The 23,156-nt window shown below is 46.3% G+C and overlaps 2 protein-coding genes across 2 annotated transcripts in view; both read left to right on the top strand.

The window, feature by feature from the left end:
* Nucleotides 1–12,250, top strand: part of SLC25A33 (solute carrier family 25 member 33) — a 34,484-nt gene extending 22,234 nt beyond the window's left edge. The window contains exons 3-7 of the mRNA XM_077837349.1: nucleotides 3,609–3,686; nucleotides 5,236–5,336; nucleotides 7,817–7,883; nucleotides 9,432–9,715; nucleotides 11,796–12,250. Of these exons, the coding sequence (XP_077693475.1) occupies nucleotides 3,609–3,686; nucleotides 5,236–5,336; nucleotides 7,817–7,883; nucleotides 9,432–9,715; nucleotides 11,796–11,998 (733 nt within the window). The 3' untranslated portion in view covers nucleotides 11,999–12,250. The remainder of the gene's footprint in view (nucleotides 1–3,608; nucleotides 3,687–5,235; nucleotides 5,337–7,816; nucleotides 7,884–9,431; nucleotides 9,716–11,795) is intronic.
* Nucleotides 12,251–19,204: 6,954 nt separating this feature from the next.
* Nucleotides 19,205–23,156, top strand: part of TMEM201 (transmembrane protein 201) — a 50,778-nt gene continuing 46,826 nt past the window's right edge. Inside the window, exon 1 of the mRNA XM_077837440.1 lies at nucleotides 19,205–19,336. Within this exon, the coding sequence (XP_077693566.1) occupies nucleotides 19,224–19,336 (113 nt within the window). The 5' untranslated portion in view covers nucleotides 19,205–19,223. The remainder of the gene's footprint in view (nucleotides 19,337–23,156) is intronic.

The raw sequence follows: 23,156 nt of genomic DNA, 5'->3' as shown, positions 1-23,156 counted from the left end.
CTTTTACCATCCTTATAGACTCATTAAAGTCAGCGTTTGTGGTCTGGATTTATTTAATCTTGTTTCATTTCAGCAACTGCTCAAAGTCTGTCGCTTGCCTGGCTCCTTTTCCAGATGTCTGTGAAGCAATCTTGCAAATCGATTGTACTGTTTGTATTTCACAGACAATAAGTTCTTCAGAGTCTAGAATTGATTTCACACAGGACCTCAGTGCACTCTCCTAAAGAGACAGTGTACACTTGCCACTGGCTCCCCTTTCTCATTTTGATGAAATCAGACCCCCTTGATGCTGCAGTTAACCACAACTTTGTGTAAATGGGCACATTCTCCAAGGAAAGTGTAAACGCCTTCCTTGTTGCCACCTCCACCAAAGAAAGTTTTCAGAGACCACATTTGTAGAGCTTTCCCTATAGATAGGAGTGCACTTTCCTCCCAAGACTAATTTCCTTCTCTATAGCAATATTGGATGAAGGGGTATAGAGGGAGCATGGACTTGTTCAGCATTTTTCTTAGTTATATCATTGGAGTCAACTGTTCAGAACCTGATTCTTCATGATTAAGGCTACATTGAGGTCATGGAATCCCTGACTTCCAGAATCCTCCGTGACCATCTCTGCTTCAGCCCCAGGGGCCGAGGGACTGGAGCTGGCAGCCAGCGGGTCCCCAGGAAGTTTCCAGCAACAGGTGACAGCAGTGACGGGGCCCCCTGCAAGTTTCCAGCAACAGGCAACAGCCTCCTGAGGGGGCCCTCCTTGGGCAAGTGGCTTTCAGGGTTCCAGCGATGGGCAACAGCCTCAAGTGGAGGGGTGAGGAGGGGAGGGGGCCACCTTGGGCAAGTGGCTGGGGGTGTCCCATTTTCTCTTTGACAGATATGGTCATCCTGCAGCTCCCAACATCTGTGGGTGAAAGGGGGGGCTTGCTCTGCAGCTGCCGCAGGCAGAGGGGGTTCCCCACAGCTCCCGGCTACCACAGTGGCAGGGGAAACCATGGAGCCGCAGCAGCAAAAGTCACAGAGGTCATGGCTTCCATGAAGTTTTATTTATTGCCCGTGACCTGTCCATGACTTTTTTTTACTAAAAATAACCATGACAAAATCTTAGCCTTATTCATGATTGATTCTTCAGAGAAGATGCTGTATTAATAGCTTTCGACTCAAGCAAGCCTTCTAGAGCAGGTAATGAGCGGTGATGACTTTTTGGGGCTCTTCTTACTGATGTCTCAGTGTGTTCCAGGCTGCAGAATACTAGGGGTTTGGGGCATAGATTGTCTTTTTATTGTTGTAGATGCTGTGCAAACACAACAACAACCTCAGTGGGGTCCTGGTCCATGACTGGAGCTCCTAAATGCCACTACAATTCAAATAATGCTGCTTGTGGCGATCCTTCCTGCTGCTGTGAACTTGAAACCTTAAAGCAGGATGGAGAGCAAATTGGGTCTTTTGCATTAATTCCCTCTGCCCTTCTCTTCTGAAACTGCTGAGCTGGGGGTGGGTGAACTAGGTGCTTTGAGTGGTATCAATAATCCCATTGAAAGGGAAAAAGCCTTCAGAGGCCTCTGTCAGATTGCTCCCAGGGAGTTGTGTATTGGCTATGAAAACACTGACTGTTAAGGCTAGAAAGAAAATAAATGCCCTGGACAGACCTGGTTAAACTTGCCTGTGGAACCTTTCAGAATGGAAAATGGTCCCAGAAGGGCAAGCTGCTTGTGTGTAAACCAGATTTTGGTGAGTCACCTCAGCTGGAAGCCACAGTCGTGACTATTAAAGTGACAAAGAACAAGCAGTCACTGGATCTGTTTCCTAGGAGACACTTAGCCTCGGAGTTTACACAGAATATTCGGCTCTGCTTTGGGGATGCATTTCAGAAGCTTTCTAATGAGCTTGTTTTTTGGGCTCTGCGGCAAACGTTGCCAGCAGCATTAATGACCTGGAAAGTAAACTTTGCAAAATGGGAGACTTAAACCAAAAGAACAGGCACGTGTGAAGGACCTTTGGAAGCAGGAGCTGTTTGAATTTCCTCGCATGTTTTTCACACGCACTTTTTTTTTATTAAATAGGAGGGCTGCTACTGCCTTGCAGGCAACCGTACTGAAATCCAAAGCAGCTCCATGGCAATAAAAGTGGCTTTTGCTGATGGTTGAAATATGGTCCACGGATACTTACTAGGGCTCAACCATTATTTTCTTACTTGTAAATGTCCCTCTGTGCCAAGGCTTCTTGCTTGGAATCGAACCCTCCACTAGGGATGCTTTTGAGCCAAACTTGTACAAATTGTGCAGGGTCCCCAGGAGGCATCCAAACCATTTTCCCTTTTTTATATTGGTGCCAGCTCATCTCACCCATTTGGGTTTAAACCATGGGAAGGAAAAAATGACACTCAAGGTCAGGAATTTGGACTGATCTTCACCGGTGTTGCCAACTCGCACTATATTTGGTGGCTGTCTTAAAGCCCCAGCTCTTAGAGTCTCGTGATTGTGACAATCTCAATCTTTCATTTTAGAAGAGTACATTTCTAGCCATCATAATTGCAAAGAAAAGCTTGAAAACATGATCCAGGTGTAACCTAAAAGCTCAAAACCCAGAAGGCAAAGAGAATGAATCCCAACGTTATTATTTATTATTTTATTTTTAAATCTCATGAGTTTTAAAGCCAACTTAGGCTCTGCTATATCAAATGCATGATTTTTTTCAATGCTCGGAATTGACAGTACTGCAACTGCAGTGTTCTGTGCTTCTGCTTAGGAGGCCTAAACCAGAATGTGTAATGCCTGGTCAGACTAGACTCCAAGCTGCGTAACAGGGAGTGTATGCTTCCCCTTGGAAGGAGGAATGTGTAGGTTCCTACTTCTGGAAACTAGTCCTCCCCCTCCCCCCATGCTCTGACCATGTGTTCTCCTGTCCCCCTTTTCCCCAAAAAATACTCTCACAGTCCTCCAAAAAGAGTGTGTGGGGCAGTTCCACTCTAGTCTTTATCTCCCCATTCCTCCCTCCCATGTGGGGAAATCTGCATGGTTCTCTGATTCTCATAGGGTCCGGGCAGCCTCTGCGTCACTGACTCAGGACTAGGAAAGCTCAGTCTCGCGCCCACCGCAGAGTGGGCAGGGAACACCGCCTCCTATGCTCGTTAGCCCCCACTGGTGACCCATTCGAAGGGGTGCACCATTTAGCAAGGCCTCTCAACCCCATACACCTTTGCTTCTCAATGAAATCTCCACTTCCCTTCAAATGTTCCCCCTGAAGGAATAGCTGTGATAGAATGAATGCTTTTTTTGTCTTTCAGAACTGACTTCTCTTGTGATCTCCATTAACTTTTTTAATAACCCAGCTCCCAATAGTTTTCTAGCAATTGAGCTATTAAGCTGCTCTCATATGACACAAATGCAGATTTGTCTGTAATACCCTTAAGTTCCATTGCATTAGCTTCCTTTTTCAAGTCAATAGCTAAATCAGCCAGCTTTCTACCAAAGAGCACAGCCTGATCGCTAATAGGTTTGTTGTTTAATACTGTTATCTTTTACCGCAGTTTTCCTGATCTGTGACTGATGGTTATTGTCTACCAGGAGAGGTAGTTGGTGATCTTTATTTTTGTTTTTTATTTTTATTTTTTTAGGTCAATTTTGGAAAAAGAAGGACCAAGGTCGCTCTTCCGAGGATTGGGTCCAAACTTGGTTGGAGTGGCACCATCAAGGTAAAGATCTTAAAGGGTTCAGTTCCATAATAAAAAAAAAGTACATTTTAAGGCTGTGGCACAAAGATTGTACTAAGCATATTATAAATGCTCTGTTTTTATTAAACTAGTCTAAAAACCACCCGAACAGTTCATTTATGAACTAACTGCTGGCCAGTGATAAGAGCACGTAGTCCTAGTAGACAGAAGACCTGAATTCCAATTCCAGCTCTGTCACAGATGTACTCAGTGATTTGGGACAAGTTGCTTAACTTTTATATACCTTAGTTACCCCATCTGTGAAATGGGGCTACTGAAGCTCTTTCCTTGTCATAAAGCAGTTGCAGATCTATGGATGAAAAAAGTGCCATGCAAGTGTGATGCAAATATATATTAAATTCGAGCCATTATTTTTGAGGTGTGCAAATCAAAACTGAATGTGAATTAATCTTACTTAGTACTTGCCTAGCACTTTTCAATTCCTTGTCTGTTTCCTTCTCCTTCTCCCTGGGAGAAGGTGTACGAGCAGACTGAAAGCAAGTGCCTGTTTACAGTGCCTAAAAATCTGGCTTTCTCTGGCATATTTATTGGCTTCTGTACATTTTGTTTCTCTGTGTGTGTATCCAGGGGGCTACTTATGATCTTTGCTTTTCATTATCAGTTTCACACACCGTCTTCACATAACTGATCTGCAGAGAGGGAACTTGAGATTGGATAAAAAGAGGGGTTTCTGTTAGTACAAGCCAGTCCTCTTTTTTTTTTAAAAAAAATATGTAGACTGAACCATGTATTTAAATGAATATCAGGAATGGGTGACTTGCTGGGCATAGACTGGGACAATAGAAATAAAGGGGTGCAAAAAATGTGAGATTTACATTAAGACAGACCAAAAAGAAAGGGGGCAGCGAATGTGGGCATGCACAAAGCTCTGGCATGGGGAAAATGGGGCACACACAACACCTGGTGGAGGGGAAATTGGGGGTTCCTAGTTTGGGGGGATAGGGGTGTACACAGAGCCCCTGCCATGGGGGGATGGCACTCTGACTCTCTGGTGGGGGAGAGTGGGAGGAATGGGGGGCATAGCTTCTGCCAACAGAGGAGTGGGGGGGACCCTCAAAGCCCCTGGTGGCAGGGGGGAGATTGAGAGGGAGGAATGGGGGGCAGGCAGAGCCACTGACATTGAGGAGGTAAATGAAGGATGTGGGAGTTAGAGCCCTGTACGTAAGGGAGCAGTGGGGAAGTTGCAGGGAGTCCCTGAAATAGAGGGGGTGGCACACGGGAACATGTGGGGTGGAATGGAGGAATGCATGGAGTTCCTGATGTGCACACTGAGCTTGGCCCACAGAAGCTATGAAATGCACGACACCCTAGTTCTAATCCTCTGGCTGTAAAGGCAGACATCCCAGTGCAGGTTGGCAGGCTGAGCCTTTGCAGATGGAAACAATAATGTTGAGGCCCTTCTGAGATTTACCTTGTTGGTCAGGACTATGGGAGGAAAGCAGTGACTGGTTTGAATTGCATGTCTGTAGATTATCCTCTGTTGCGATTTCTTCTCTTCTTCCTGGCACAGGGCGGTCTACTTTGCATGCTACTCCAAAGCCAAGGAGCGATTTAATGGCACTTTTGTGCCCAACAGCAACATTGTGCACATTTGCTCAGCAGGCTCTGCAGGTATGTTATCACATGGAGGGTGTCCCTTTGTCTCCGAGGCTGTCTTGCCATAGTACAAAGGTGCCCAGCCATTCTGCTTCCAGTAATGGGTTATCCGTGTTGATCCTACTCCAGAATCAGTCACGCACCATTTCCTTTCCACTCCACTCTCAAGAACCTCTCTTTATAGAGGGCAATGAAGAAGTTTCATCTATCAGATGGTCCATAATTCTTTCGACGTGCTACTCTGTATGGTACACGTACCATCTAGGGCTGCCTAAAGCACATTTCTCAGCTAAAGCAGCAGGAAATGTTGGCAATGAAGCATAAAACAGGGAACTGTGTTTGTATTAGTACCCTGTACAATGGCGCCTGATCTGATCGATACCTCTGTATGCTACCATAATACACACGAAGACACAAGCTGTGTATTATGGTGCAGAAATGCCCAGATCTTTCTGAAAATGTTCATTTGGTCTCCCTGGGTTTGTACACCCACTGTGTTGCTGGGCCTCACCATGGAGAAGGGCATTCTTTTTCCAAGGAACATTTATCCAGCAAATGATCTCCATAAAAGATTGAGATCAGGAGAGGTGGCTGAGTTCATGAAACAATGATGTTGGGAAGGGCACCTCTCAGGAATCAAAGTACAGGGACTGTTGAAAATCAACTCTGCCGGACCAGAAACTTCCAGCTCTCTTCAAAACAGGGAGGCAGGAGGCAACTTGGCAAGCTCCTCTATGGATTCTTAAGGAACCCCTCTTTGCAGAACTTTGCAGAAGTTAATGTTCATGCAGAGGCTTAGTCATGCAGCTTACTTCTGCAGCTCTCTACTTACACAACTGAGTATCCGTTTCAACCAGGGAGGAATTAATTCCAAACAAGGGTTGTTTTTACCAGGTGTATAACATAGTTGTGGGACGCTCTGACAAGGATACTTTCAAAGTCACCGTAAAGCATTTGGAAGGTGAGAAATAAAACTCTAGAGGAGCCTGCTAGGTGAATACCCACATAAGATATGTACATGCTGTAGTCACCCCACATAAAGAAATGCCTAACAACTGGTATACCGCAGAGGGTCCAATATGTCACAAATTCTGAAGCGTACTGGATGGATTACCCAGTGGAACAAGGAATTTAAGATGGGATTTTCAAATAAGCCTATGGGGCTTTCCAAGGGAGTTGGGCACACAAGTCCCTTAGGCCTGCTCTGTCGATATTTTTACACAAGTAAAACAATGTTGGGGAGGGGGGGTTCGGGGTGGGGAGTAGTAACTATTTACTGAAATAGTTACACTGTTATAACTCCTAGTGTTGGCACAATTATACCAATATAAAGGTGTCTTATTCTGGACTAGTTTATTCTCCTTCCCATACAGGAATAAGATTTACCAGAAAAAAAACAAAACACTTTTGTACTGGTATAAATGCATCCCACTAGGGGGCTTGTAGTGCTAGACTATACTGGAATAATTCAAGCGGTACAACTAGTGTATAGACAGGGCCTTAGGCTCCTTTGACAATCCTAGTCTTAAAGAAATCTTACCCTGTGTTATACACCAAGCACTGCAGTTCTTGAGCAGTGACCAGCAATGTGTCGTCATTCCCTCAGCTGGGGAAAGAAACCATTTGCGTGTTATAATAAGTGTCTTTGAAACTGAGACTTAAAGATTTAAGGGGTGGGAAGAGGTGAAGTTACTAACCTCTCATGCAGCACAATATCAAGTGAATGTGCTAGTGCTCAAGTGTATTTCATCTTGCTTATGTAGGAACCCTTTTAATATGGAAAACTTTGTGTACGTTTCTTCTGAAAATAAGTTTGCCATTTGCAGACCAGAAGGAGGAGGAGGTTATGCTGATGCTCCTGTGAACAATAAGGAAAGGTGCAATTTAATTGAAATCAGCCAATCCCCAATCAGAATGGTTTTTCGATCAGCTATTCTTTGTAGTCTCTCTTTTTGTCAGTGTTGGGATGGTACTTTGCTGTTCTGGGAGAATTTACTTCAGGATGACTGCACCAGTTTACTCAGACCTAAGTCACCTAACTGCCCATTAAAAAACATTCTCAAATTATTTCAAGTATGGATGGGTTCAGTTAAGGAGATGGCTCAACAGCACCACCTAGAGTCTTGAACTATCTGGTATGGATGATTGGTTCATGGACAAGTTAATAAATTATTCTAAAACCAATCAGTAAATATTAAATCTTATAGAAAGATTGTTTACAGCAACCCGGGCTACATAATAATACCAGTGCTGAGTGCTACACAAAATCCTACGGTAGAGAGAATGAATACCTCATAAGGGGAACTTGCTATGATTCTGTAGCAATGTGTTGATTCCAAACTGACTACCTCCCTCCCTATACTTCCTGTTCTGAAATCTCTAAATAGAATCTCGCCTATGGGACTACAGAGCATTAAAGCTTAGCAATTGTCATGGTTATTGCAGCAACCAATCCCTCTTAATTACGCTGTTTTTTTGTTTTTTTTGTCTTTCAGCTTTTGTCACAAATTCCCTGATGAACCCTATATGGATGGTGAAAACCAGAATGCAGCTGGAACGGAAGTAAGTGACTGAAAGAAATCGGGTCATCTTAGTTGAGAGGGGCTCCAAAACACACGTTCTTGCCCCTTCCATCTGTGGCTCTGGCATCCCTGACAAAGCGCTTTTCCTATTCCCTGTCCCAGTCAACCCCCATACCCTTTAAGTCCCTGTCCTGTTAGATGACCAGGGTACAGCTTAAGCCTATCAGTTTTGTACCTTAATTTGACAAGAGGGGTCACTACTGAGGAGGGGAAGGATGGTCCAATTGGTGCTAGCTTGGGATTCAAGACCCACGTTCAGTTCCCACCTCCGCCCCAGACTTCTTGTGTGGCCTTGGACAAGTCACTTAGTCTTTTTCTCTGCCTCAGTTCCCCATTTTTCCCACGTCACACACAGTGGTGTCGAACCTAAGTACATGAAAGATTGTGCGGCACTTGTATGACCCCCATTACCAAACTATCCAAGCACCAAAGAGAAATGCTCAGGGTGGGTTCAACGAGGTAAAGGTCAGGACTGAGGATCCAATGTGTGTCCCCTCTACGACAAAAAAAAGCATTAATATTGGCCCTAAATCGTACAGAAGTGGGTTCTATATTCTCTTTGGCTAGTTCAATAATACAAGCCCCTCCGTAACTGCCCATTAGCTACGCTCTGAACAATGTGAAGTTTTTTTTAAAAATCCTATCATTGAGGTTGTTTAATTTCATAGAACACTATAATGGCAATAAAAGGGTCCCCTTCAGGGGTTTAAAGTCCTTTGGCTCCCCCTTCAAGACTCTATTACTCTCAACCACATGTTCTAGAGACAGAGGATAGTCTTACGTAAAAATTGATAGTAACAGCTTGGAGCTGAATGATTCACATCCACTGGTGGATGTGAAAGCCATGAGGGATTCTAGCACAGTGAGAGCTCTGCTATAGTTAAGGTTACATTAATAATATGACTCTTTAAAATGGCAATTTTTTTTCCCAGGAATATGTTTGGTGGTAGATCAGAAAGATCCTTAAGATTCTGAGATTACTCACCAAGAAGTACTTGAAAATATGTTGGTTTACGCAGTTTATAAATTATTTAAAAAGCCTAACTCCAGTAGTTCACTAGGTGGCACCTTTGAACCTAAATGCTGCTTGTTACCTGAAGAATCATTCCACAGACAGACCTTTGTCTCTGGCCCCGCCCCAACCAAACAAGAAGGAAATTGCTAGTTCAATAAAAAGCAATGCTCCCTCCATAGTACTGTTATTAAAGCACTAAACTATGACAGAGGAGCCAGGACTGGCGCTGAAAAGATTAGCACAGGCATGTATTAGCTGACTGGAAAAGGCAAATGTGCACAATTAGCATTACAGTCCTGCTACTGGCATTTGAAATGTGACTACAATGCCAAAAGCAATGAAAGGAACATTAAAAGTCTCTGCACAGCATTCCTAGAAAATTCCTGCAGCTACACTTAGCAGAGAGCTGTTCTTGTTTCTCCTGGGTCACTTTTCATTTGTAATGTCTGTGCAGATTTTTGAACCTCTTGAGTTTTGCCTTGTTCTAACCCTGTTTTAATTTGCTCCCTTTAGAGTCAGGGGTTCAAAGCCGATGAATGCTTGGCAGTGTGCTAGATACGTTTACCAGACAGAAGGGGTCCGTGGTTTTTACAGAGGCTTGACGGCCTCCTATGCTGGGATTTCGGAGACCATTATCTGCTTTGCTATTTATGAAAGTTTAAAGAAGCACCTGAAGGATGTCCAGCTGCCCCCTTCCCCTACTAATGGGACCAAGAGGAACTCCACAAACTTTTTTGGACTGATGTTTGCTGCTGCTGTTTCTAAGGGCTGTGCCTCCTGTATTGCTTATCCGCATGGTATGTTAAAACTCTCCATTTACCAGTACAGTAGAACAGCTGTTGCCTTTATTCTGTATTATTCTATGGCTGACAGTGCTGTAATATTCTTATTAATCTGGATGTCTGCAGATGCCATGTTACTGCAGTGACTATGTACCCAGATCTTCAGCATTGTTCCCCTTACTCCTTGCTAGCTAAACAGCTGATTGCTGGGACTTCCTGAAGGAGGTTTGCTACAGAAAACGAACTCTTCTCCCTCCCTTCTCTTGTTCTTCACTATTAGCCTCATCCAGCTCCTCACAGGTCTTTGGAGCATGAGTGTGTTTGTTTCATTTTTATTAGCTCACTTTGAGTGCCGCATAAATGACTGGAGGTAAGTGCTTTACAGAACAAATAGACTATTGTTTCTGTCCTGAAGAGATGTATCAAGGGAGAAGGGGGCTGGGGAATGACAAGGTTGCAGCATTTGGATTATGCTTGTCATTGTGGTTAAATAGATGCCGCATCCCACCTCTTGTAGGCAGCTCAGTAGAGGGGTTTAGCAGGGATTTGGCCTAGCCATCACCATCCCCTCAGACAATGAAAATTGATGGGAGTTCCATACAGAAGGGGTAGCATGGAGAAGGCTGCTAAAGGGAGAGATGGAAACAGGGCAATGAGGCTGGTCCTAAAATGCCAATGATTCTCTTTTCCTTATCCGGCAGTATTTCTTTACTCCGCTGTATGCTGTGCTTTATGGAAAAATTATTCTGATTCCCTGCACATCTCTCTCTGCCAAATTCTTTCCTTCCTTTTAAAATCAGAGCCCTAGATACTGGCTGTTAACATGGCTTGAATTCTTAGTCTGATACCCTTAGATGCTACCATGAAAATGCCAATCTGGGCTTTTACCTAATTCTTGGCACTAACTTTTAGGCAACAGATCACATCACAAATGGAAGAGAGCCATGGGGGAGAAAAGACCATGAAATCCAATTCACCAAACCATTGACTAATTTAGTTTTAGTCAGAAACTAATTCTATTCCAGGCCTTCCTCTTCCTTTTTTAAATTGTCCTCGGTACCTTGTTTAATGAATGCAGCTCCATAGAGATTTCATAGTGCCATCAATGCTCTGAATCTATAAGAAGCCTTTCTCTGCCATAGCTCTCCAGACAGATTAGATGAGGCCAGTTTTTATTGCAACTGTACAGAGACTGTTTTTGACTTCCATCATACCTGAACAGTATATAAATTTATGTGCAAATGAGTCAGGTAAGAAAAAAAATCTAGGGTGACTTGTCCAAAGAGAGCCTGATTCTTGTATAAATGTTTTGATTTATACAAATTACAAGTGGCTCCTATCTAAGGCAGTAGATGCCGCTGCCATAAAGCTAAACAGCCCACACCCCATGCAGATCCCCCCAACAAATCTGATTCCTTTCCAAAGCTGCCCGCCACAGCAGCCCACACAAATTGATGCATCTTGCAAGATGTTCTGAAGTTCAATGGAGCCTGGCTATTTTGGAGCAGAGGAGGAAGCTAGTTTGAGAGCGGTGGGCCCCTCACAGAAAGCACTGTACTGCAAGCCGCCTCTCTTGTTCAATCAATTGGAATCCAGCCCAAATGCATCTGTCGATCACAGCTATGGCCTTGAACAACACCGTAGCTGTACCAGATCAGAAGTGGCTTCCCTCTGTTTCATCGTAAGTAAATGCCACCAAGCCACAGCTCACACCATACACCAGCTTGAGGAGAGCACAGGACCTACTTAACTGTGTACCCCCTTCCCAAAGCACAGTGTGGGGAATGTGAGCAGAAACAGAGGAGGTAGTCAGCTGAGTAACAGCTGTCATGAGCAAGCCATCCATTTTTTGTGCAGTTTGGTGTTTACATGGAAGTGGAAAGCCAATTTTAACTTCCTGCCTTGCCTGACGAGCAGTGCCTGCAGGACTCCAGGGTTTGTAGGTGAGCGGATTATCCAACAGGCATCTCACTTGTCCAGGGTAAGGTTCTGGTTGCCCTAAGCTATGCAGGCTCTTTCCGAAACCTGTATGTGTTTCTGCGCTGGGGGATTTGACTGGAGACACTAACCTAGTGCTCTGTTTGTTCCCCCCCAGAGGTCATACGGACAAGACTGCGAGAGGAAGGCACAAAATACAAGACTTTCTTTCAGACGGCTCGTCTGGTAGCACGTGAGGAAGGCTACCTGGCTTTCTATAGAGGACTCTTTGCGCAGCTCATCAGGCAGATACCAAACACAGCCATTGTGTTGTCCACCTATGAGCTAATTGTGTACCTGTTGGAAGACCGCACTAAGTAGCAGAGCCAGGGAACATCCTTTGGAAAATAAAAACTGACTTGAGCAAATAGCCATTTAAGAGACTGATACAGGTGATGAAGATGGAGAATAGCTATGAGTCTCTGATCACCTGCTGGACACTTTTTTCCTTTTGGATTCATGCTTTCTGGAAGGGTTCAACTCATTAACGTTAATAGTTAATTAAACTTTTTAACTTAAGGAGAGATGATTCAGAATTAAACTGCTACTAAATTAAATCATGCATTTAATTTATGTATGTTTTGTTTGTCCTTTTCTTTAAGCACAGGTATATGTGGCATATATGTACCTGTGCTATTGAGATGTCTCTTGGATTGATAGTCATTAAAACTGTATTGAAGTGGGAGAGGAACTGGTTTGGCGTCTGAAACTGAGACCTACCACTGGTGTGTCACACTATCGTTTCCCAGAAGTATTGAGGCCTGAGACCTTTCAGTGTGCTTCATGGCTGATTCATGGGTGTAATATTCATCATTCCTGTGATCTTTCAGAATGGGGTACTGAGCACAGTGAGGCAGCTTTGTAACTCGCAACTCGACCAGTATAAAATGTTCATGCCGGAATTTCCTGGATAAGCCACTATGTTGGAAGACATTCCTGTAAAGGTTAAGCAAAATAGCTCCCCTGAGATAAACTTAAATCATACTTGGGAGGGGCACCTCATTTAATGTTTGCATCATTTAAGTCTTCTCTAATCTATTACTTTCCTCATCTCCAGTGGGTGACTTCTTTTCTGAATGGCATGGGGGAATCAGTACAAATTCTTCAAGGTATGAAGCCAACTCTAGAGCTCCACTTTCTGGTGCAATATCTAGGAGCTAAACAGTTTTAATTGGTGATATCAATAATTATTATTAATCTGATTTGCCCCGGGAAATAGAAACTTGGGGATTGGAATGGAATCATGCACATTTTACCTCCTGATAACCCTTGCTACCTCACTGGGCTAAGTAAAAACCATATAAAGTTATGTAATGAGACTTTAAGGAAACCATGTATGAAGTTAAAAATGGAGAGATCCAGATCTCCTACTCCAGTACAACCTATTGGACTGTTCTCCCCCCCACTTCATGTAGGTTCAGTAATCTCTTGTGTGCTCCAAAGAGACCAGATTGAATGGCTCCTCTCCCCCCCACACTTTGGTCATCTTTCACCACTAGTCAGTGACTTAGCTCCTGCCTCTCAATTTTAAATTACACACCCTGCATAACTCAAATCCTTTCATGGGGCTCTTGAAATGTGCTTAAACTTAAGCAGTCATGTATATTGTTGTAGCACCCAGCGGCCTAGATATCACTGTCCAGGTATAATTACTGGGTGTTTCTGGATTATTTTGGGGGGACTTAAAGGGTTACAATTGGTTTTGCCTTTTTGACTGGCCACTGTGTTCTTGTACCCATTAGTGTAATTTGCTTTGACAGCTGAGACAAATGCTACAGTGCAAGAAAGATCATCTTCTGCCTTTTCTACAGTGGAACTGAACAACTGAGCTCCTCGTGACTTCAGCAGGTGTTGAATTCTTGGGCATGTACCAGTGTTTACTTCTCTAACTTCACCAAGAAGCAAACCCAGACTTCGGAGTGTGTTACAAATAGTTAGGAAAAAGCCCAGGAGTGAGGCTAGGGCTCTAGAATCCTGTCTGCTTATAAAAGGCTAATGAGAATAACCATGATGGTTAGAAATGTACTTACTGACCCACTCTGTCTCTGTACTAGAATGCCAATCTGGATGCTAACAGTTTAGCCCCCCTTGAGGACAACTGCAGAGGTAGGAGGAAGTGAAGCATATGTACCCTATAGATGAGGCCCAATGTAACTATATAAGAATTTATTAAATCCTACAGTGGTTCATTGGAAAGGAGAGAATGTAACATTTAATTTGAATTTAAAATTAAAAAAATTGAAAGTTGAATAAACTAGAAATTGTGAAAGGACTCTTAAAATAGTTTTGCTTCTTGTCTCTCTTCTCAAACCTTTGTGGGAATCTAAACTGTCAGTTTTGAAAACCAAAAGATTTTTGCTGCTTATTCCTTCAAAACTTGAATCTGAGATCTGCTTTCTTACATTATTCCTGTTTTTCATGTACATTGGCTCCCTTTTACAGCATTGGTCAAGTGTCTGAGCTGCTGGTGCTTCCCTTTTAGAAAAAGGGAAACTAGTAGTTTGCTTGAGGCTCAAAACTTGAGATTACAAACAGGGTTTTTTAAAATACCTAAGCCTGTTCAATAAGGTGTTTTGGGTTTTGTTTTTACTAATGACCGTGGCAAATTATTTGATGGTGATTGAAAGTATCATATTGACAGTTGTTGGAAGATGAATTCAAGTTTAAATTATTCCCTCCCCTTACACTAAAATCCAAAAAGTTCAAAAGTCTAAGGCCCTAATCCTGTAAAGATTTATATACATTTAATGTCATGCTTTGTGAGTAATCTCTCACTGAAGTCTGCTTCAGTAAGTCTAGGCCTAACTCCATTATCGGAGGAAAGGACTGGAAATAGTTCAAGGGACATTCATGTTAAAATACTCTAAAAAGGCAGGGGAGTCCTTTTTATGATGAGATGTTTGTGTTTTTTCACAATTGATGTGGTCTTTTTAAAAATTCATTCTGTTTAGGTAATGAAAATATACTAGTCAATGTCACTTGTGTTTCACTTCCAGGTTCTTGCTTCCTAACACCATGTTGCAAATACTGGGTAATATCCTGGCCCCATTTAAGTCAGTGGCAAAACTCGCATTGACAACAGTGAGGCCAGGATTTCACCCATTGTAGGAGAATGGTTAAAACAAGCCGTACAGTGGTTCAGGATACCAGTTTCTGTAAGTCTAATTTTTGGGGTAGCTCTGATGGAATTGATGGTGAGAGGATGGATCAGGTGTCGTGTCCTGGCTCCTCACAAGGCTGTTTGCATGACTGGTTATATATTATGGTCGTGCCTAGAGAAAGTGGTGCAGTCTTGATCTGTCACTTCTTTTTCCTCCTCCTGAAAAGTAGCTGATTTCCTCCAACTTTGAAGAGTTTGTGTATATTCATTCCATTCTCTATTCCCCTTTTCTTTCATGTTCTGCCTCATCCCCACCTGTCTTTGTGGTCCTGTTTCATTTTTAGTAAGTACTCATGTGGAAGCAGCCTTGCTTCGTAATTATGAAGTGGGTAGATATCTCTTGTACAGTTGGAAGTAAAGGAGGCAGAAATTATAAGCAACTTGACCAATGCCAGAAGGAGGGAGTGTGTCAGAGCTAGGATTAGAATACAGGTGTCTCAGCCAAATTTTCTGATTTGTCCATTGATTCTGGGGGCCCAGGTTTTGAAACAGCTTGGTCTTTGGTTTTCAGAAGTTCTCACACCTGGAATTTTCTTTGATGTCAGTGGGAACTGTGGGTACTTAGCACCTCTGGAAAATTAGGCCAAATACAGGTGTCCAGAAGTTGAGAAATGTAAAACTAGTGCTGGTTTCTTAAAAGCAGCCCCTCTTGTTGATCCTAGGCTGCACCTCTCTATTGAACTGACCCTCTTTATAGCCAAAGAGCTGTCCCACTTCCAGCCAGCCAGAAGCTGCAGCCCAGGTGCCACTTCCATTTCACAGCTGTGTACTGGGCAACATCATCTATTAAATTCAGGGGGGAGGGGTAGGGGGAAGGGAACCAGCCTGCCTGTATCAGAAGGCCCCTCCCCCAGCCTGAGGGGAGGAAGCACTAAATCCAAGGTTCAAGTCAAGCAGGGGACAAAGAATGATTCAACAGGGTCAAAAGCAGGGGGCCAGAGGGGTGCTGGGAAATAGCAGCTGAGCCAGCACTTTGGTCATTGTGGCTCTAACAGAGCAGACCTCATTAAGAGGAGCTGTGCCTAACTGCTGGGCTGAGGAGGACTGAGAGGCTAATCAGGCTGTTAGGCAGATGATACAAAAGGCACAGGAAGAAAGTGGGATGGGAGAGACTGGTCTTCCCTGCTTGCCTTGGGAGCTGAGGGCTCCATAGGACTGTTGGAGGGAAGATATGGGGGTGGTGCAGACTAATATTGCAAATAAACAGCACTGGGTGTTTTACCTGAAAAGGCCTCTGAACTGTCTGTGAACTTGAGCGGGGGCTGGGGGGGGTTGCCACACATGGGGGCTTGTCTGGGATCATAGCCAGCGTGAAGGTTTGGTGGCCTGGATGATGGAGGAGACCCTGCAATGGCTGGTGAAACAGAGAAGACCCTGCAAAGTTTCCAACAAGCCTATCGCATGGAGAGGCAGGCCTCACAGCAGAAAAGCTTGCCAACATGTCACAGCAGCTCCTACAGAAAGTGGTGAGTCCTGTGATGGGGGATGGTAAACCAGACACAGGGCCTAGGGCCTACATAAGATAGGCCCTGCTGAGGATCCTGATGCATTCTGGGTACTTTTGAGAGGGTAGGTATGGATGCAGGTTGGGATAGGGGAACCTGGGCCCTGAGGCTGGCTCCCTATCTGTGGGGAAAGCCCAAGCGGCCTATATGGCTCTGAATGAGGCTTAAGCCATGAATTACAAGGCAGTGAGGGGAGCCATTCTGGAGCGGGTGGGGCTGCCCACTGAAGTTCCACTGAAAGTTCTGATCTGCAAGGAGGGCTGGGGGTTTATGGCCCTGGGCATTCACCCAAAGGCAGATGGACTAGGCCATCTGCTGACTGAGACTGAGACCCAAACTGGGGGGGGGGGGGGAATAAGGGAGCTCTGGTGCTAGAACAGTTCCTTCATTGCCTTCCTGAGAATAACCAAGTGTGGGCCAGGAAGCATCTACGGGGTCTGATGGATGCGGCCATAATATTAACTGAGGAATGCACAGAGGTGGACTTTCCCACAAAGGGAGGATTACCGTATAGGGATCTGGAGCATGGGAGGCAGACCAGAGACCCTCAGCAGGAAGGGGACAGAGAGACAGGTGACAGGGACACACACAGGGATTGCCTGTACATGGACTGTGGTTTTGCTGAGTTTTGTAGCTGGGCCAAAACTAGAGAAAAGCAATGGACAAACTGTCCACGCTTCAGTTATGGTGGGAAGGAAACTCTCTGGAGGGGACTTGTGGATACAGCCTCAGCTTGCTCTCTGGTCTGGAGGGATCTTACTGGATGATTCTAGGAGCAACTAGGAACATAGTGAGTCCATGGGGATAAGAAATGCTGCCCTATGGCCTGGGTGCCCCTTGAGGTCAGTGGGAGGTTTTGTTGGAAACAGGTTGGGGTAGTGGATGGGCTGTCCTATCTGGTTGTATTGGGCACTGACTGGAACCCCTTCCCAACAGGGAAACAAGGCGGTATAAGGAATCCCAGGGTGGGGAAAAGGAAGCCAGAGGGGAGAGAAGAGAATGAGCCCGAAAGAAAAGCAGTAGAAGCCTCTAGACAACAAAGCGTAAGTCAGAAGGAAAGGAGAGTCCTTCAGGAAACTGAGGGTGCGGGGATAGGAATTAAGGAAGGAGGTACAGGGGAAATAGCCTGAACTCCTTAGTAGAGCCTGATGGACCTATGAAATCCCCTGCCCCACAGCCCCAAGGAGAAGAAACCCAGGCATGGTTTTGAGGATTTGGAGAACCGGAGGCCCCGAGTGAGCAGTGGGATAAAGAGAGTAACCTTGATCCGTTGCCAGATACAAAGGGAGAGAATCTTGTGAGCCATTCCCCCAGGTGCCCATGCTGTGAAGACTTGTGGGCTAAGCCTGAGCTGTGGGGGTATCCTCCTCCCACAAAGTGTGATTTCTGTGGGTGGAAAATGAGCAGACTCCAGCAGGGTGACCCAGATGATTACCCTAGGGAGAGAGAGAGACTCCTGCATGGAGGCACCTCTGGTAAGGGATGGTGGGCGAGGGGGGGGAGGGGGTAAGGAGGTGTGTGACAGACTGCTGGGCACAGCAGTTCTAATTCAATACTTGAGAGCAGACCTCATTAAGAAGAGCTGTGCCTAACTGATGGGCTGAGAACTGTGAGGCTAATTAGACAGATGGTACAAAAGGCACAGGAAGGAAGTGCAGGGAAGCAGAAAGGAAGAGTGCTCTTTTCTGTTTGCCCCAGGAGCGGAGGGTTCTCCAGGACTGTTGGAGTGGTGCTGTGTAGAGTATATGGGCGGTGGAAACTAATATTGTAAACAACCTGCACCCAGTGTTCGTCCAGGCAAAAGGTCTCTGAGGTGTACGTGGACTTGAACAGAGGCAGGAGAGAGAGGGCCCTGCCCCAGTTACTCTTCCATCAAATTACTGACTCTAGCCATAGGCTCAGAAAGCCAGTGCTGGGCTGCTGTAGAGGAGACCGGTAACTAACCTGCATTTATCAAGCAAAACTAGCATACTTTCATGTCATTTTTCTCTCAAAGACCAGAAACTTACTGAAAAACCGAGATTTACCTTGCCAGTCTGAAAACCGGAGGGGGTTGCACCGCTGGGTCTTTCCATTGTTTACAAGCCCCAGGGTAGCAGATAAGATGAAACATTTCCCATAAGGAAAGGGAACAGGGTCACTCTTCCCAGTCCAAGCTGAGGGCAGTGCACAGAATCAGTTCGTACAAACCACAGCCTGGATCTTCAACATTTTCTGACTCTCACTCCCCTAGCATCTGCACCCCAGGTAGGGAACCTGCTCGGACTTGGAGAGGGATTGGCACCCTGCCCGTCCCTCTAACACGACCTTCTCCGCCGCCTCCCTGGCTCCGCACGATCTTAGCGTTTCACAACCCGTCTCTCCCCAGCTGCCCTCCTGGTGCGTGCAACGACCAATCCGTGCGGCTGTCTGACCACTGCCCTCTTCTTCCTCCCTGCCAGGCCGGCCGCTGCGCGCCTGAATCACACACACGCCGCCTTCCCTGATTCACAGCCCCTCCTGGCACGACATTGGCCTTTCACGCTGCATCCTCCACTCCTACGCCCACCTCCGCCGGCCAGCCGCTGCAGACGCAGCAGCCGGGGGCCTCCGCCGAGGCATGAGTCACTTGCACGCTTCCCCCTCCGCCAAGCCTCCGAGATCCCCGCCCGCCCCCTCTGCCCGCCGCTGATTGGCGGATCGGCGGGCGCGCGGCGGGGGAGAGGGGCGGCCGGCGGCGCTTACAAAGCGCGGCGGCGAAGGTCACAGGCGGAGGATTGGCTGGCGAGGGAGCGCGTGGAGGGGCCCGGGCGCGTTCTCCGCGCGGCTACTCCGCGTTCGGGGCGGGCCGGCCGCCGTTCCGCGGGCCGTTACCGAGCCTTCCGCGGGCCGCTCTCCGGCAATGGAGGCAGCCAGCGCGCTGCTGGCTGGCTGCCCGGTCGCCGGCCTGGCCGGGGGGCTGGGGGTCACCGTCTGCGCCGCCGCCGGGCTGCTCCTCTACAGGATCGCGCGGAGGTAAGGGGCGGCCTCCTCTTCTGCCGCATGGGCGCGGGCAGCGGAACCGCGCCGGCCCGCTGCCGCCGGGCTCCTCCCATAGGCGCTCCGCCGGGGAGCGGGGCTTTCCCTGCTGCCTCGCTTCCCTCCCCTCCCGCGCGGGGCTCCCTTTGTGCGGAGGCGGCGATGGGTGCCTGGGTCCTGCTGCCGCGGGAGGCGGGGTGCGGTCGAAGGGGGAATCCGGGAAGTGGACCTGGGTCCCGGGCGCTGCCGCCGCCGCGGCGGGTGGCGCTCTTGCGGGCGCGTGGTGGGGCCGGCTGGCCGGGCGGGAGGGGGACGACACGTGGAGGGGACCGTGCTCGCCATGCGGGTGGCTGAAGGAGAGAGACTAAAGGGGCAGGAAGCCCGGCGCCCTCTGCTAAGCCAGGGAGGAGGCGTAGCTCTCCCCCGAGCTTGTCACTGGCGCACAGGCGGCAAAAGAGGAGAAAAGACCCCGGCCGCTGGGAGCTTTGGCCCAGACCGGGCTGGAGTAGGAAGGGCAGATGACAGATGCTCACGAGGACTAGGCGGTCCATAAACCGTCGGAGCTGTCCTGTTCGGGTGCCGTGGCCCTGTCTGACCCCCCCCCCCCCAGGTATTTAGGCTCTAAAGAGGCTTGGGAGGATGAGATTTGATCGAAAAATGGCTCTAAAGGTCCGTTTCACCGTAAACCGTGGGGGGGGGGGAAATATATATTTCCCTGGATTCAGACTAACAGCCGTGTTAGTCTGTATTCGCAAAAAGAAAAGGAGGACTTGTGGCACCTTAGAGACTAACCAATTTATTTGAGCATCAACATTTGCAGCTAAGGAAGATGCTGCTTCAGCACTTTTTAGTTTGATTTAGTAGCCGCCTGCTCCGAATATTTTGACGTGATGTTGACAGCTTGTGTTTTAACAGTTATAAAGCTTTGGCAGTCCGCAAGTAGTTATGTCCCCTGCCGTTAAATCATTAGTGTCTGACCCCCTCCCCCCCCGTTCATTTTCCACACCTGTAAAAAGTTGAAAACATGCTTAAAAATGGGTATTTGTCCAAATTCTTAAAAAATAAAATCCAATTTTGTCCAGTCTAGTTGTAAGCTCTTTGCGGCAAACACTGCGTCTTTATGTGATTGTTCAGTACCAAGCATGGGGATGCCTCAGTTGCTACTGGGACTTTTGTGTCTTATGGTAAAATTGTGTGTGATTAAAATATGTGGAATGGGTAGGAATGCAACTGAGAAGGGCATTTCTGTCTTTTTTTTAATTTCTTCCATAATTTCAGTATCTGTCTAGGAAACAAAATTCCGAAATGGACAAAAGTTTGAGCTGTTTGGGAGCAGTTATTTGTAGGGGGATAGCCGGATACATTTTTTTCCCCGTCCCCAAAACTATTTCCTGTCTTTGTGTTCCATAACTGAACACCAGGCACTTGGCTCTTACAGGAGATACATAAATTCATAAAATCTGAAGTGTCTTCCCTTCCTTCTGTAGATGTGTCAGTGGCTGGCATTTTTTGTGAACTATATTACAATAAGTTATTTACAATAAGTTATTTATCTGTGCACCTGCACTGATGCAGCTGCTCCGCTACAGTGCGTCTGGTGGAGATGCTCTATGCCGATGGGAGAGAGTTCTCCCGTTGGCATATTAAATCCACCTCCATGAGAGGTGGTAGCTATGTCAGCGGGAGAAGCTCTGCTTAGGTGGGTGTAACTTACATTGCTCAGGAGGGTGGCTTATTTGCACCCCTGAGCAATGAACGTTTTACTCCTGGCAGAATTCTATGCCAAAAAATTAAAAATTCTGCACCCTATATTTTAAAAGTCTCCATGTTTTATTTGTCAGAATAACACAATATAATCCCTCCAGTTTCAGTTATTTTGATGATTTATTTCAAAATATCTGTCAGCAAGTATGTCTGTAACAATACAGTCAACAACAAAAGATTTCCCCATGAGTAGAGAATTAAAGAAACCTCTATGCTTTTGTTGAGTGCCTGACTCGGTGTGTCACACATGCCAGCTGGACACATCTCTTAGTTGATTCTCACTTTTTCGCCTTGCCCGCGTAGGGGTACCATATTTCAAGTTCCTAAATAGAGGACAATGGCAGGGCGAGGGGCAGTTGGAAGGGGGGCGTACAGTAGGGGAGGGTATTTGGAGCATGCTGGAGGGGTGTGTACACTGGGAGGGGGTATTTGGGGGTTGCTGGCCCAGACACTTGCACCTCTTCCCCCCAGAGACCAGCTGCGGGGTGCCCCCAGGCCCAGATGCCCGCACCCTCGCTCCTCCCCAGAGCCCAGCCACAGGCTCCTTTCTGTGCAGCTTCGTTACTGTCCCTCTGCGGAATGCGGTGCGGCCTTCCCTTTCTCACCGTTTGGGAGAGATGGCGCAGCTGGGTCTGCTCCCATCCCTGGGCAGATGAGGATCAGGCTCGGTAGCCCGTGTGTGCAGTCTGCATCCCTGCTGGACTCGGAGCTCTGCTTGCTGCAAGGCTGTGGCCCACACAATGCTTCCTTCATTCAGGCCATGCCAGCAACTGCAGCCTGCCCATGCCTCCCATGCAGGCACACTGTGACCTGGTAAGCCGAACTCTGCCAGGTCCAGCAGCTCTGCAGCGCCTATTTTGCAGGGGTAAAATAAAATTCTACAAAGAACATTAATTCTGCACAAATTCTGCATTGCACATCAGCACAGAATTCACCCAGGAGCATAAATTATATCAAAGTGAGTGATAGTATAGAGCTGGCCTTAGTGAAGACAGTACTATGCTGATGGGAGAGCTCCCATTGGCATAGCTACCGCCACTCACAAAGGTGGATTAACTATGTCAATTGGAGAAACTCTCCCATGTCATAGTGCTATCTACACTGGGTGTTAGGTCAGTGTGTTGCTACGGGGTGTGGATTTTTCACACCCCCTGAGCAATCTACTTATACCGAAGTAAGTTTGGCCTCAGGCTTTGAGATTTTCTTTCCAGCTCCAATATTTTTTTTATTTTTATTTTTTTAAGCAAATGAACAGGCATTATAATGGGGAAGGTGAGAGCTACTTACTTGGTTTGCAGACTTTTGGTTGGTTCATTAGCGGGGAGGCAGGCGTGTATAAGTGCAATGAAACAGAATCCCACTAGGGAAAGCAATGCCAAGATGGTACACTCATGCCATACGGTGGTGCACTATAGCAACTTAGAAAGGTAAGCAGGGGTTAATGCTGCTCTTTAGGCTTTGGTTATTTTTGGTGATTCCTGCTGAATCGAATGGAGTTGTACTGGCCTAAGGAAGCCTTATATACCTTATATACGCTTCTATTAGTTATCTTTTCCCCTTTTTCAGGCTTATTCCTTGAAACATTATTTTCTATAGCCTCTTGTATCTGGGGTGGAGTCAGGATTTGAATTGCACAGTGGGAGCTGAGTTGAATTTGAGAAGCTTAGAACTAGCATAACTTAAAACCAATGTTTGATATGTGCTTTTTGACAAGACACACTTGGTGTAACAGAGCAAACTTGGGCCATCCTATCACCCATACTGTGCTTCACTGGAGTAGGAAACAGTCCCCATGACCAGTGTAAGGTTCATTTACAGTTTGAACTTTCAAATGGAAATAAGACACCTACAGCAAAATAGTTCAGTTTTCTTCTAAAACACGTAGGCTTTATATAAATGAACAAATAGGACAACAGTCAATGTTCCCCCATGTAAAGGACCTGACATTTCCATTTGACATTAAGGGTAGATAAGAAACTGATGGCGTGCAGCTATCTTCCATGAAATAAGCCATGCTTCCATGACCATTCTTGGTGCTGATTTAGCCAAAGTG

Source organism: Eretmochelys imbricata, chromosome 18, assembly GCF_965152235.1.
Source record: "Eretmochelys imbricata isolate rEreImb1 chromosome 18, rEreImb1.hap1, whole genome shotgun sequence".
Taxonomy (NCBI): Eukaryota; Metazoa; Chordata; order Testudines; family Cheloniidae; genus Eretmochelys; species Eretmochelys imbricata.
Note: the sequence above shows the minus strand (reverse complement) of the source record. Positions and strands in the feature narration are given on the sequence as shown.